Source organism: Gobius niger (assembly GCF_951799975.1).
Source record: "Gobius niger genome assembly, chromosome: 7".
In the NCBI taxonomy this organism is placed as follows: Eukaryota; Metazoa; Chordata; class Actinopteri; order Gobiiformes; family Gobiidae; genus Gobius; species Gobius niger.
In genome coordinates, this window is record NC_136858.1 from 36176080 (window position 1) to 36190593 (window position 14514).

At 38.0% G+C, this 14514-nt stretch overlaps 1 protein-coding gene across 1 annotated transcript in view; it reads left to right on the plus strand.

Annotated features, from left to right (window-relative positions):
- kmo (kynurenine 3-monooxygenase) overlaps nt 1-14514 on the plus strand; it is a gene marked incomplete at both ends in the record, with an annotated part of 33627 nt that overhangs the window by 5284 nt on the left and 13829 nt on the right. The window contains 3 exon segments of the mRNA XM_079559340.1: nt 2153-2232; nt 2760-2925; nt 5032-5103. Of these exon segments, the coding sequence (XP_079415466.1) occupies nt 2153-2232; nt 2760-2925; nt 5032-5103 (318 nt within the window).

The window sequence follows — 14514 nt, forward strand, 5'->3', positions numbered from 1 at the left end:
TTTTTTGTTCAATTTTTGTCATTTTTTGTTGAATTTTTGTCACTTTTTTGTTGAATTTTTGTCATTTTTTGTTGAATTTTTGTCACATTTTTGTTGATTTTTTGTCATTTTTTGTTGAGTTTTTGTCACTTTTTTGTTGAATTTTTGTCATTTTTTGTTGAATTTTTGTCACATTTTTGTAGATTTTTTGTCATTTTTTGTTGAGTTTTTGTCACTTTTTTGTTGAATTTTTGTCATTTTTTGTTGAATTTTTGTCACATTTTTGTTGAATTTTTGTCACTTTTTTGTTCAATTTTTGTCATTTTTGTTGAATTTTTGTCATTTTTTGTTGAGTTTTTGTCACTTTTTTGTTGAATTTTTGTCATTTTTTGTTGAATTTTTGTCACTTTTTTGTTGAATTTTTGTCATTTTTTGTTGAGTTTTTGTCACTTTTTTTGTTGATTTTTTGTCATTTTTTGTTGAATTTTTGTCACATTTTTGTTGATTTTTTGTCTTTTTTGTTGAGTTTTTGTCACTTTTTTGTTGAATTTTTGTCATTTTTTGTTGAATTTTTGTCACATTTTTGTTGAATTTTTGTCATTTTTTGTTGAATTTTTGTCACATTTTTGTTGATTTTTTGTCATTTTTTGTTGAGTTTTTGTCACTTTTTTGTTGAATTTTTGTCATTTTTTGTTGAATTTTTGTCACTTTTTTGTTCAATTTTTGTCATTTTTTGTTGAATTTTTGTCATTTTTTGTTGAGTTTTTGTCACTTTTTTGTTGAGTTTTTGTCACATTTTTGTTGAATTTTTGTCACTTTTTTGTTGAGTTTTTGTCATTTTTTGTTAAATTTTTGTCATTTTTTGTTCAATTTTTGTCACATTTTTCTTGAATTTTTGCAAAAATGAGTTGAATACCCAACAAACCCTTGGTTCCTTTAACCCCCACCTGAACCGAGCACATTTTCTCCAGTTTGGCTTTACCCCAATCCAAAAAGCTGCGAAAATAGCAACAAAACTGAGACGAAAAAACAATGATGGAAATGATAAAAAATGTCACAAGAAATTGACAAAAAAATTACCAAAAAATGACAAAAATGTGATTAAAAAAAAAAAAAATGTGATTAAAATTTGACAAAAAAATTGACAAAAAATGTCAAAAAAATTGTTTGACAAAAATGAGTTGAATACCCAACAAAAAAAGATAGAAAAAATATCTGATGACGTGAAGAAAAAGATCCTCTCAGTTCAGGCGGGAGTTAAGAGGTTAATTGTATATATTTGCCATCCTGTGATATTGCTGCCTTCCTTGGTAAATGCTGACAAGAATCCATTTTAGAAAATAAAGAAAAAAGAACTCTAGAGATGGGTTTTATACTGGACAGAAACAGAACTTAAGGAGGAAACAAAACTATACAAAAGCTCCGGACAGTTGGTTCAACATAATATAACGTCCAAATCACCTCGACTGCTGCTCCGATTCTGACGCTGAAATTGTCCTAATTGAACCCCATTCCCAGAGCTATTATCCACTAATGATAATGAGAGCCTTCAGTTTGGCACTTAGGCGTCTCGTAATGTTCGAGTGTTTCTGCTCAGCTCCATTTGAGTGACATGAAGCTGCCGCCGTGTTCATGGAAATGCTTCTGTATCATCGTTTCTTTAGCTCTGCAGAGGATATTATTGAGATTGCAAATGCAGGAAGTGGATGTTTGCCTAAAATTCACTTCCCACTTGAAATCTCCTTGGGCTGCTTTCTATAGCGACCACTGCCGAACAGGAACGTCCATCAAGAGCTACATTATTCCAGCCTATGGAATGATGATCGTAAACACAACTCAAAACCCACAAGAGGTTCAGTCTGAAGGTTTCACAGTCTCCTGACTGTCGGCCCCTAAACTTTGGAACAGCCTTCCTCTACATGTGCGCTCGGCTCAGTCTGTAGAGGAGTTTAAAACCAAATTAAAAACTCATCTTTTTGCCTTGGCCTTCGGTTCCATGTAGACCAGACACAGTTTGTGCCTTTATATATTACCTTTGTTTAACTTTTATTGTGTTTATTGTACATATTGTTACTGTTCTTGTACAGCACTTTGGTCGACAATGGTTGTTTTTAAATGTGCTTTATAAATAAAATTGACATTGACATTGACATTGACCTGAACATGATTGAAGATCTGTGGATCTAAAGAGCAGTGCGTGACAGACAACCCAGAAATCTCTCAGCTCAGGAATCCTTTTGTGAGGAAAAATGGGCAAAAATCCCTCAAACTAAGATCGAAAGTCTCCTGGCTGCCTGGAAAAGCATTTAAAGCTGCGATACTTGCCATTTACAGATAATTTACCCTCCCTTTATCGTTGGCCTTTAAATAAATCGTAGTCTCACCCCACTGTTTTCTGTCGCTGATTCCCGCCACCACATTTTTGTTATTGTCTGTTTTCTGAGGGATTCTGCATCTCTAACTCGCTGCCTCCCTTTTCTTTTGAGTGGAGCTGACAACGTGGTTTGTTTTTGGCATCGTTTCGAGGTGGAATGAAAAGAGGATTTGTTAGTATATCTGTGGCAGGACAAAAACAGCTCGGTGAAATGTTTTGACATTTCAAAGCAAGCGCTCGTTGGATAAAAACAAAAGCCGTGGCTGGAATCCTGAGCGTCATTATAGATATAGCACTTTTTGAGGAATCTTCTTTATGTCAAGCAGCTAAATAAATGATGGGGTGGGTTGGGGGGAAGTTTATGGCTAAATATAAAGTGTGATCTTTGTTTCTTGTCGTTTCACAGAGACGATGGTACGAAGGAGCACATCGAGGCGGACCTGATCGTCGGCTGTGACGGCGCTTTCTCCGCCATTCGAAAGCAGTTCATGAGACGCAGCCGATTCAACTACAGCCAAACCTACATCCCCCACGGATACATGGAGCTGACCATGCCGCCCATCGACGGAGACGTGAGTTCTGATCTGCTCGCTAACCTGAAGATGTGAGCGGCAGTAGGTCCTGTCCTGGTCATTGCCTGTGGAGATCAGCTCCTGGTTGATGATGTTTGGTGCTTTGCCGGGCCGCGAGTATATTTTTCCTGGGATAGTTGGTAGATAAACCAAGTCATGAGGGTGATACGTCACACATGTATCAACCAATCAGCTTAGCCCGGACCCCGCCCAAGCCACTAACCCCCTTAACTCCCACCTGAACCGAGCACATTTTCTCCAGTTTGGCTTTACCCCCAGTCCAAAAGCTTCTGGAAAAAAGGTGTGAAAATAGCAACAAAACTGAGACGAAAACAATGATGAAAATGTCACAAAAATGTCACAAGAAATTGACAAAAATGTGATGAAAAAATGACCAAAATTTGACAAAATGTGACAAAAAAAATTACAAAAAATAACAAAAATGTGATAAAAATGTGACAAGAAAATTACAAAAATTTGACAAAAATTTGACAAAAAAATGACCAAAAAATGACCAAAAAATGACCAAAAAAATTGATTAAAAAAAGTGACAAAATGTGAAAAAAAATCACAAAAAATCACAAAAATGTGGTAAAAATTTGACAAGAAAATTACAAAAAAATGACGAAAAAATCACACAAAAAATCACAAAAAAATTACAAAAATGTGGTAAAAAATTGACAAGAAAATTACAAAAAATTAACGAAAAAATGACCAAAAAAATGACCAAAAAGTTACAAAAATGAGTTGAATACCCAATAAAAAAATGATGGAAAAAAAGTCTGCTGACGTGAGGAAAAAGATCCTCTCGGTTCAGGCGGGAGTTAAGAGGTTAAGGATAGTGGGCTGGTGCCTAATCTTCAGTTAGTCTCTGATTGGATGATGAATGTCCACCGTTTTTACCAACTATCCTAGGAAAAATATTTTTGCTGCCTGGCCAGCCGTCCACTCATGCTTTTCGTATCTGTTCAAAACATAGACTAGAAACAGGCTTCTCCTCAGTCCTCCCAGTTTACCATAATGACCACGATCGAAAGGGAAATCATGGTGGATTTACAGACTCCTCCCACCCTGCTGTGACGTAGCATGTTCCTTAACCTCTTAACTCCCGCCTGAACCGAGAGCATCTTCTCCAGTTCAGCTTTACCCAAATCCTGTAGGCCAGTGTTACGCCTCATTTGAAAGCTAAGATCTACAAAACTCATCTGAATGGATCTTTTTCCTCACATCATCAGATTTTTTTTGCATCATTTTTTTGTTGGGTATTCAACTCATTTTTGTAACTTTTTTGTCATTTTTTGTCACATTTTTTGTCAATTTTTTTGGTCCATTTTTTATCACATTTTTGTCACATTTTTGTCATTTTTTTGTCAACAAGTCACTGACTAGTCTCCCACTAGTCTCCAGGCCAGTGAGATTTAACCCTTTAACTCCCACCTGAACCGAGCACATTTTCTCCAGCTTTACCCAAGTCCAAAAGCTTCTGGAAAAAAAGGTGTGAAAATAGCAACAAAACTGGGACGAAAACAAGGATGAAAATGTGAAAAAAGTGAGAAAAAATGGACAAAAAAGTGACAAAAAATGTACAAAAAGATGACAAAAAAGCGAGAAAAAATAGACGAAAAATTGAGAAAAATTTTACGAAAAATTGAGAAAAAATTGACGAAAAAGTGACAAAAAATTGACAAAAAATGGACAAAAAATTAACAAAAATTTGACAAAAAATTGACAAAAAATTACAAAAAATGTACAAAAATTTACTAAAAATTTATGAAAAAGCGACAAAAAATGTACAAAAAAAAGCGAATAATTTGACGAAAAAGTGACAAAAAAATGGACAAAAAAAATCTAAAAAGTGATGGAAAAAAATCTGATGACGTGAGGAAAAAGACCAATTTAGTTTTGTCGGTCTTAGCTTTCAAATGAGGTGTTACACTGGCCTACAGGATTTGGGTAAAGCTGGACTGGAGAAGATGCTCTCGGTTCAGGCGGGAGTTAAGAGGTCAGATCTCAGAGACCTCTCCGAGTGTCAGGGCGTAGTTAAGGACGATTCAGAGCCACGTTTTGTTTTTTTCCTGATGCCAGTTTGTCATTTTGTATCTGCAGTTTGCCATGAAGCCTGATTACCTGCACATCTGGCCCAGAAACACCTTCATGATGATCGCTCTGCCCAACCTGGTGAGTTCAAACAAGACGTCTGACACAAATATCATTAGGTCTTACTCACACTACTCAAGTGCTTTTATACTCTTTACTCGTGCTTTCTGCTGCTCTACCCACCTCTGCTCGAAAGCTACAGACAGAATAATGGATTCAAAAGGCTTTCATTTTAAATTATTAATCCCAATCCTGGAAAAAAAACCTGACCTTCAGAGAAATCTATAGGTAGATCTCCGGGCCTGTGTGTAAAACGCTCTAGGCCAATTTGAAATCCATGACCAGCCCAGTCTCTATTGCTTTCCATCTTCATAAAAAACATGAACTATCAAAAGGCTGAGGCGTTTGAAAGACTGTTCTTACAGATAAAAGAAAGCTTCATGTTAATTCATCCACATAAAACAGGGAAGGAGACGTTCATGACTTAAGGTGGATGCGCTTTCACTGGGACCGAAAAGTCAAGTTAGAAATCTAGGAGTAATCATGGACTCAGACCTGAATTTTAACATATTAAGACCATTACATCAGCGGCCTATTACCACCTCAAAAACATGGCTACAATAAAAAACATAGGGCCAGATCTTGTGGTTCACAGCGCTTCAGTGTCATACCCGGCGCAAAAAGTGGGCAGGACATGAGGGGGGACAGACTCGTATGTTTAATAAAGATTAAAGAAATAAAACTGTCCCTCCGCTCACTGCAGATCCAAGATGAGCGGGCGGGACAGAGAGGCAGCAGTTACGAAATGTACAGGATTTAACTGATCAGAAACTGTCATATCGGCTGTGGAGGAGTTGCAGAGTTATGCAGCAGTTACAAGAAAACTGTAGCTTATTGGAACATTTGCGTTACAGCTGCAGGATTCTTAGAACGGCTGAATTAAAAAAAAAAAAAAAAAAGTTGCTCTGCTTCCTGTGAAATGTGCTTCCTTCTTTTGGACTGAGCTGTGGCTCCACAAGGAGCATCACCAGGAGGTAAAGACTGACACACGATGGAAATGTCTCCTTAAAACTCAGATCAGACCTGGTGTTGTGGCACTTGAGGCACGTGTGGTTTATTTATGGAAAACTGTTGTTGTTTTGGTGTTAGGGGTGTGTTTTGGTGTTGGGGGTGTGTTTTGGTGTTGGGGGTGTGTTTTGGTGTTAGGGGTGTGCGCGTTGATCTACTGTATCAAAGTAAACCCGGGCGTAACCGACGCTCAAACAGACTTTTCAAGGCAATTTCGCTTTGTTTTCAATTTGACGTCGATTCTAAGGAAGAAGACGAGGCAGCGCAATGTAAAGAGGAATAATGTGAAGGCTACTACAGAAGAGCAGCGCGAGTGCTGAACCACGCCTCAGTCGGCCTCTTTTTCTTAAAAGAGGCCGACTGTGGTGCAGCCTTTAGTCGGCTGCAGGTTTTGCAGCCTTTAGCGCAAAACCTGCACCACTTGCAAGATCGCACGTGCACCACGTTGCGTTTAGAGTTGCGCACGGACTGCGCCGGTCACAGGATCTGGCCCACAGTGTCTAAACCAGACTTGGAGAGATTTATTCATGCGTTTGTCTCCAGCCGGTTAGACTATTGTAACGGCCTGTTTACCGGCCTCTCTAAATGAGCTGTCAGAGCTGCAGTACCTCAAAACGCTGCTGCTCGAGTCCAGACCAGAACCAGGAAATACGACCATATTAGTCCAGTGCTCCGGTCTCTGCACTGGCTTCCTGTCGCTCAGAGAATAGAATTTAAAATAGCTTGTGAAGACAAAAAAAGGAGGTCCGAGGCACAGCCGACTTATGAGTAAAAATCCTTTATTTGAACGAGGGACACCAACGCGTTTCGACCGCTTAGGTCTTCATCAGGGCAGACAGTGTGAAGACTAATCAAGCACAGGTGTTATTAATAGTCTTATGTCACGTGAGAAGTCATTTGTTGCCTGAGATGAACAGATAGAAATATGAAGATTAAAAGGCACAGCTAGTCTGGAGATATATTACTAGCTTGTGATGTGGAATGCATTAGAGGACATCCATGGAGAAAACACCACCTATTGAATAGAGCTCAAAGCATAGAAGGCCAAGTCAAATATTCAACATCTAAAGTTGGTGATAGCGCTATTACCAAACATATCCTTAATGTACACACTTTTATATTGAAGCACGTCTCACAGGTACTATTTCGCACCATGTTGAAGCAAATATCAGGTATTATTCTGCACCAAACCATACATAAAACAAGGTATTGGGCAGCGGACAAAAAATAAAACTAAATCAAAAGATCCTCAGAGGTTGAATCACTTATTTGCTACAGAAAAACCGAGAAGTCCATGTCCTCATTAAGCCCTGGGGGGGGGGGGGGCTCCCAAGGTGTTTATCCAGAAGGTTTCCCTTTGGGCTAGTCTTTTGATTCGATCTCCTCCCCTGATGTTGTTAGGGATGACTTCCAGTACCATAACTCTTAGGTGATTGCAGTTTGGAGTGTTCATGTGCACCGCGATCGGATAATTGGGATTGTTTGTACGTACAGCATATTTGTGTTCAGAAAACCTATCCCGTTGTCTGCGTTTTGTCAGTCCGATATAAAAGCACCCACAGAAATAGCTTGTGTTTAAGTCCCTTCATGGTCAGGCACCAAAGTACATCTCTGACACGCTGCAGCTGAATGAACCACCTCGAGCCCTGAGATCCTCGGGGAGGGGTCTCTCCTGGTGGTTCCCAGAGTCAGGACTAAACACGGTGAGGCTGCGTTTCAGTTTCACGCAGCAAAAGTCTGGAACAGCCTCCGTGAGGATGTGAGACAAGCCTCGACCCTGACTGTGTTTAAGTCCAGGCTGAAAACATGCCTCTTTACTGCTGCCTCTGGGGATTTTAACACATTTTAACCTCTTAACTCCCGCCTGAACTGAGAGCATTTTCTTCAGTTTGACTTTGCCCAAATCCTGTAGGCCAGTGTAACACCTCATTTGAAAGCTAAGACCTACAAAACTCATCTAAATGGATCTTTTTCCTCACATCAGATTTTTTTTCCATCATTTTTGTAACTTTTTTGTCAAATAGTAAATTTTTTGTCACATTTTTGTCCATTTTTTCATCGTTTTTTTGTCATTTTTTGTCATTTTTGTGACATTTTCGCCACTTTTTCATCATTTTTTCATCATTTTTTGTAAATTTTTTGTAATTTTTTTTGTTCGTTTTTTGTCTAAGTTTTGTCACTTTTTTGTCACATTTTTGTAATTTTTTCATAATTTTTTTTGTCAAATTTTTATAAATTTTTTGTTAATTTTTTGTCAATTTTTTGTCTTTTTTTGTCAAATTTTTGTCATTTTTTTGTCATTTTTGTGTGACATTTTTGTGTGACATTTTTGCCACTTTTTCATCATTTCTTCATCATTTTTTCGTAAAATTTTCATTAATTTTTTGTCCGTTTTTTGTCCTTTTTTGGTCCGTTTTTTGCCTAGGTTTTCTCACTTTTTTGTCACATCTTCATCCTTGTTTTCGTCTCAGTTCTGTCGCTATTTTCTCACCTTTTTTCCAGAAGCTTTTGGACTGGGGTAAAGCCAAACTGGAGAAAACGTGCTCGGTTCAGGTGGGAGTTAAGGGGTTAATATATACATATACATAGTGTAGTTTTTAATGCTTTTTATTGCATTCTTTAATCTTGTTTGGGTGTCTGGTGTCGCTGTGAGGCACATTGAGTTGTCATGTGCCTATAGGAGCAAGGGGGGGGCGAGGGAAGTGAAGTGAAGGGAGAGAGTTCAGGTGTCTGACAGTCCGGTGGTGAATAAGCTCTTCTTCAGTCGGCTGGACCTGGCCCACAGACTCCACAGTCTCCTCTCCTGAAGGCGGCACACTGAAGCTCCTGAACAGAATGTCCGGTGGCACATCTTTGGAACTGAGGATCATAATCAGCTGTGGAAATCTCAGTCGCTCTTGACCTTCAGCGAATCCTCCGGAGGTTAATCACCGCAGTCCCCCGTGGTCCACCCCCTCCCTGTGCCGCCCGCTGAAGGACCACAGGAACAGCAATACATGATTGGAACATTTGCATTTAGTGTCCTCTTTTACCTTGCTCCACTGTGTTTCGATCCAGAGACTTTCAAACTGCGGTGGGGATCGGCATCTTTTGTTGATAGAGATGTTGGAAGAGAGTTTATAATCAAATCTGTTGCAATCACTGATGACTCTTCTCTCTAGTGCAGGAGGAGGCAGGTTTTCTGAACGGAGGGACAATTTCTTTCATTGTAAAAAGACCGCAGGGCCAAATCCGCCAATTTTAGGCAAAGTAAAGCACTACACTGGAAAAAATTACCATCTTAAATGAGATAAATTGCTTAAAATTGCTTGAATAAAGGTTCTTTATGTTGAATTTGAGTCTGGACTAATTTAAGATAAAGATACAAATGCTGATGCCAATGGAACGAGCATAAAACCCACTTAGTTTTAGTTTAGTTTAGTCTAGTTTAGTTTATTTATTTGACAGGGACATGTACAGGAGCATTAATCAGCAGATGAAAAGATGCTTTGTACCAGACTTTAGCCCTTGGAGCTAATTTCCATCTGCAGTCCCCGAGACAGACAATTACAAAACACTACAAAAAGCATTAACAAAATACAGTTCATAATATTTACAGACAGTATTTACATTTATATACAATTTTTAAAAGTACATTTTATTAAAAGGAAAACTTGTTCTTGTCTTTGAAATCAGACAAATGAACTTTTACTTTTAAAAAGATTTGTTTTTCAATTAAAGGGGCTGGACGCAAGTTGGCCATTTTACACTCACTACTGCCACCTCAGGTCATACGTGTAACTGCAGCTTCTATATTAAAGGGGCTGGAAGCAAGTTCGCCATTTTATACTCACTACTGCAACCTCAGGCCATATGTGTAACTGCACCTTCTATATTAAGCTCGTGCATGACGGCAATTCGGGCCGAAGTGACACATTTCTGAGTGACCGTACAGGATTTTAGATGCAGTTGTGGTGAACAGATCTGAGCTCATTCTACACATTAGGACATGGCTGGAACATGTGGGGGGAGGAAAATACTTAATTTTAACATTTTTAAACTCCTTATAGTCCCTTTAAGCTCGTGCATGACGGCACTTCAGACCTGAACTAATGCTGCGTCCACACCAAACGCATTTTGGGGCCTCCAAAGCTTCAGGTTTACATTTAAAATACACGGAGGACGCGCCTCCGGGGGGCGTCACGAGGTCCTGCAGCGCGTCATACGCCTCCTGTGCGGCGCGTTTTGAGGTTATTCGCGCTTGGTGAGCTTTTGGCGCCTCCAGGGCGTCGAGCGCGGCCGACGCTCGAGTTGGGAAATGTTGAACTTTTTGGCAAAATTTGCGGGCGTCGACCAATCAGGAGCTTTCTCCCCACAGTGACGTACGTTGTAGCTGAATCACCGGGGCAGATCCTACGCCGGCCCCACAGATGTCAACAAGTCACAGAGGTTTAGCTTCTTTGTGAACCGGAGCTACAGCAGCTCTGGGACTTTTACAAAGACACATCAGTGTTTCTTTATCTAAACACACAGGATTAAAAGACAAGAAAGGTTATTTCAGTGGCTGAATCTGCGCTGGGAATGTGTTTGGGCCTCGAGGATGCCTGTTGTAGCATTAGCACCGGAGAAAGCTAATGCAAAGCTAAACCTCCGGTCCTCACGTGAAAACGAGAAATATGCACAAATAAAGTCAATAAAGAACAATGATCACACACTGAGCTGGGCTGATGTTGTAGTTTATTACTCACATCATCTACTATTAGCTCCGGGAGAAAACCATAGCTTGTTAGCTCAGTTAGCTCAGTTAGCTCAGTTAGCTCAGTTAGCTCATTTAGCTCAGTTAGCTCAGTTAGCTCATTTAGCTCAGTTAGCTCGCATTGAGCTCCGGTTTTCTCCCATGAAAACAAGCATTATGCACCAACGACATAGAGCAGCTTCATGACGATCATACACTGATCCGCCTTCACGCATTTGTGGTTTATTGCAGACTTGAGGCGTGTTTTTGACACCCAAAACGCGTTTGGTGTGGATGCAGCATAACACCTTTCTGAGTGACAGAGCAGGATTTTAGAGGCAGTTGTGGTGAACAGGTCTGAGCTACACATTAGGACATGGAGGAACATGCAGGGGGAGGAGAATACATGATTTTGACATTTTTAAACTCTGTATAGTCCTTTTAAAATGATACAATGTAATATGAATTAAGAGAATAATGACTTGTTCCATTGGCGATAAGATGTTTTATCTGATCTAAGACCAAATCTTCTCAAACTTTAGATTGAATCTCTTAATTCAAGTAGGTATGACCTAATTGGGTGTATTAACAGTATTTCTCCGATTTAACCCTAAAAATGTTAAAGTACTTTCTGATTTGTGTAAGGCCAGAGGTTCTGTGCTGGAGGGCCAGATCTGAATCCCTCCCCTTGAAGTTAATCTCTCTCTAAATCATTTCCTTCTGCACCGTTCTGCTTTCACCTCGGCGTGACGTGGTTAAAGTCGCTGAGTGCTTTTGGCTGTGGCCCAGTGCCCTAGTTTCCCAGGTTCGCGAACGTGACGCAGGCGGAGGCTGCTGCTCAAACGGTGCCAGAAGAGTTCACGGAGGTTTTTTGCGACGTCTCTTTCCCAACTTCACTGAACCTCTTAACTCCCGCCTGAACCGAGAGGATCTTTTTCCTCACGTCATCAGATTTTTTTTTCATCATTTTTTTGTTGGGTATTCAACTCATTTTTGTAACTTTATTTGTCATTTTTTGTCCATTTTTTATCACATTTTTGTCACATTATTGTAGTTTTTTTGTCAAATATTTATCACATTTTTGTAATTTTTTGTCGTTTTTTTGTCACATTTTGTCACATTTTTGTAATTTTTTTTAATCAATTTTTTGTCATTTTTTTGCTACATTTTTGTATTTTTTTGTCAATTTTTTATCAAAATTTTGTCATTTTTTTGTCAATTTTTGTCAAATTTTTGTAATTTTTTGTCAAATATTTGTCACATTTTTGTCATTTTTTTGGTCATTTTTTGTCACTTTTTTTTGTTTTGTTTTTTAATTTTTTTGCTTTATTTTAGTCATTTTTTGGTCACATTTTTGTATTTTTTTGCCACTTTTTCATAAATTTTTCGTCACTTCTTTGTCAAACTTTTCTCACTTTTTTGTCACATTTCCATCATTGTTTTCGCCTCAGTTTTGTTGCTATTTTCACAGCTTTTTTCCAGAAGCTTTTGGACTGGGGTAAAGCCAAACTGGAGAAAATGGGCTCGGTTCAGGTGGGAGTTAAGGGGTTGATTACAATCTGGAAATAAATGATTAAAAAAAGCGAATAATCCCATCTAATGACGTGGGGAAATCCGGTCTGTTTCTAATCTGAGGGCCACACTTGCACCACGGATTAAACTGATCACACTCCTTCTTTCTCTGGTGTCACTGGTTCGTGATCTGCGTTAGGTCCTGCTGCTCTTCGGATACGAGTGGAGAGGAATTTCTCCCTTAACCTCTTAACTCCCACCTGAACGGATCCCATTTTCTCCAGTTCGGCTTTACCCTAATCAAAAAGCTTCTTGGGGGAAAAAAGCACCAAAACAGCCACAAAAAAATGAGAAGAAAACAAGGATGTAAACGCAACAAAAACGTGACAAAAAAAAAATGTGACAAAAATTCTACAAAAAAGTGACAAAAACTCAACAAAAATTCAACAAATATTTGACAAAAATATGACAAAAATGTGACAAAAACTCAACAAAAATTAAACAAAAATTTAACAAAAATGTGACAAAAACTCAACAAAAATTCAACCAATATTCAACCAAAATATGACAAAAACTCAACAAAAATTAAACAAAAACTCAACAAAAACGTGACAAAAACTCAACAAAAATTCAACAAAAATGTGACAAAAACTCAACAAAAATGTGACAAAAACTCAACAAAAAAGTGACAAAAACTCAACAAAAAAGTGACAAAAACTCAACAAAAAAGTGACAAAAACTCAACAAAAATGTGACAAAAACTCAACAAAAAAGTGACAAAAACTCAACAAAAAAGTGACAAAAACTCAACAAAAAAGTGACAAAAACTCAACAAAAAAGTGACAAAAACTCAACAAAAATGCGACAAAAACTCAACAAAAAAGTGACAAAAACTCAACAAAAAAGTGACAAATATTCAACAAAAAAATGACAAAAATTCAACAAAAATGTGACAAAAACTCAACAAAAATTCAACAAAAATGTGACAAAAACTCAACAAAAATGTGACAAAAACTCAACAAAAAAGTGACAAAAACTCAACAAAAATTCAACAAAAATTCAACAAAAATGTGACAAAAACTCAACAAAAAAATTACAAAAACTCTAAGCTCTAAACTAAAAACAAAACAAAACATAAAAAGGTGACACAACACAGCAACAACGCGAGGAAAAAGATCAGTTTTGTGGGTCTTAGCTTTCAAATGAGGTGTTTTAACTTTGTTCCACTACTAGAAGAAACAAAGAAAAACAAATCTGGTATAGTGCCTTTAAGTATTTATTTACTAGTTTATGTTTCATGTTTGGGGGAAAAAAAATCAAAAAAATATTTGATTGATTGTTTATTCCAAGTTCAATGTACATTACAAATACACATTGTACTAATACTGCATTACCATGTGCATCTTTTACAACAGTTTTACACGTAGTATAATACTGTACCTGAATCCGAAAAGGAGTGGGAAGAGGTACCTTCACCAGGGGCCGGACTGGGACTGAAAACCAGCCCTGGACTCTGGTCAGCCTGGCCCAAATTAGCGTAAATGTGACACTTCCACAAATACATATGTGAACCTCTGACCCCCCGCCTTAACCCAGAGCATTTTCTCCAGTTCGGCTTTGCCCAAATCTAAAAGCTCCTTGACTGGAGAGCAACACTGTGACGCTTCATTTTTTTGTTGCTTTTTCATTACTTTTTTGTGGCTTTTTGGCGTGTTTTCTTCTGCTGTTTTTCTGTTTTTTTTTCATGTTATTGTTGTTTTTTCATCGCCTTTTTCATTACTTTGTCGTCACGTTTTCGTCACATTTTGTTGTGTTTTTGTCACTTTTTTGTCACTTTTTTGTTGCTTTTCCAGCGCATTTTGGTTTTTTCGATGCTTTTCTTTTAACCCCTTAACTCCCACCTGAACCGAGCGCATTTTCTCCACTTTGGCTTTACCCCAATCCAAAAGCTTCTGGAAAAAAAGGTGAGAAAATAGTGACAACAATGTAGCAAAAAAAATGACAAAAATGACAACAATGTAGCAAAAAAAATGACAAAAAATTGATTAAAAAATAATGAAAAAATGGAAAAAAAATGGACAAAAAAAAGACAAAAATTTGACAAAAAAATTACAAAAAATGCGATAAAAAAATTACGAAAAAATGACAAAAAAGTGACAAAAATGAGTTGAATACCCAACAAAAAAAGAATGGAGAAA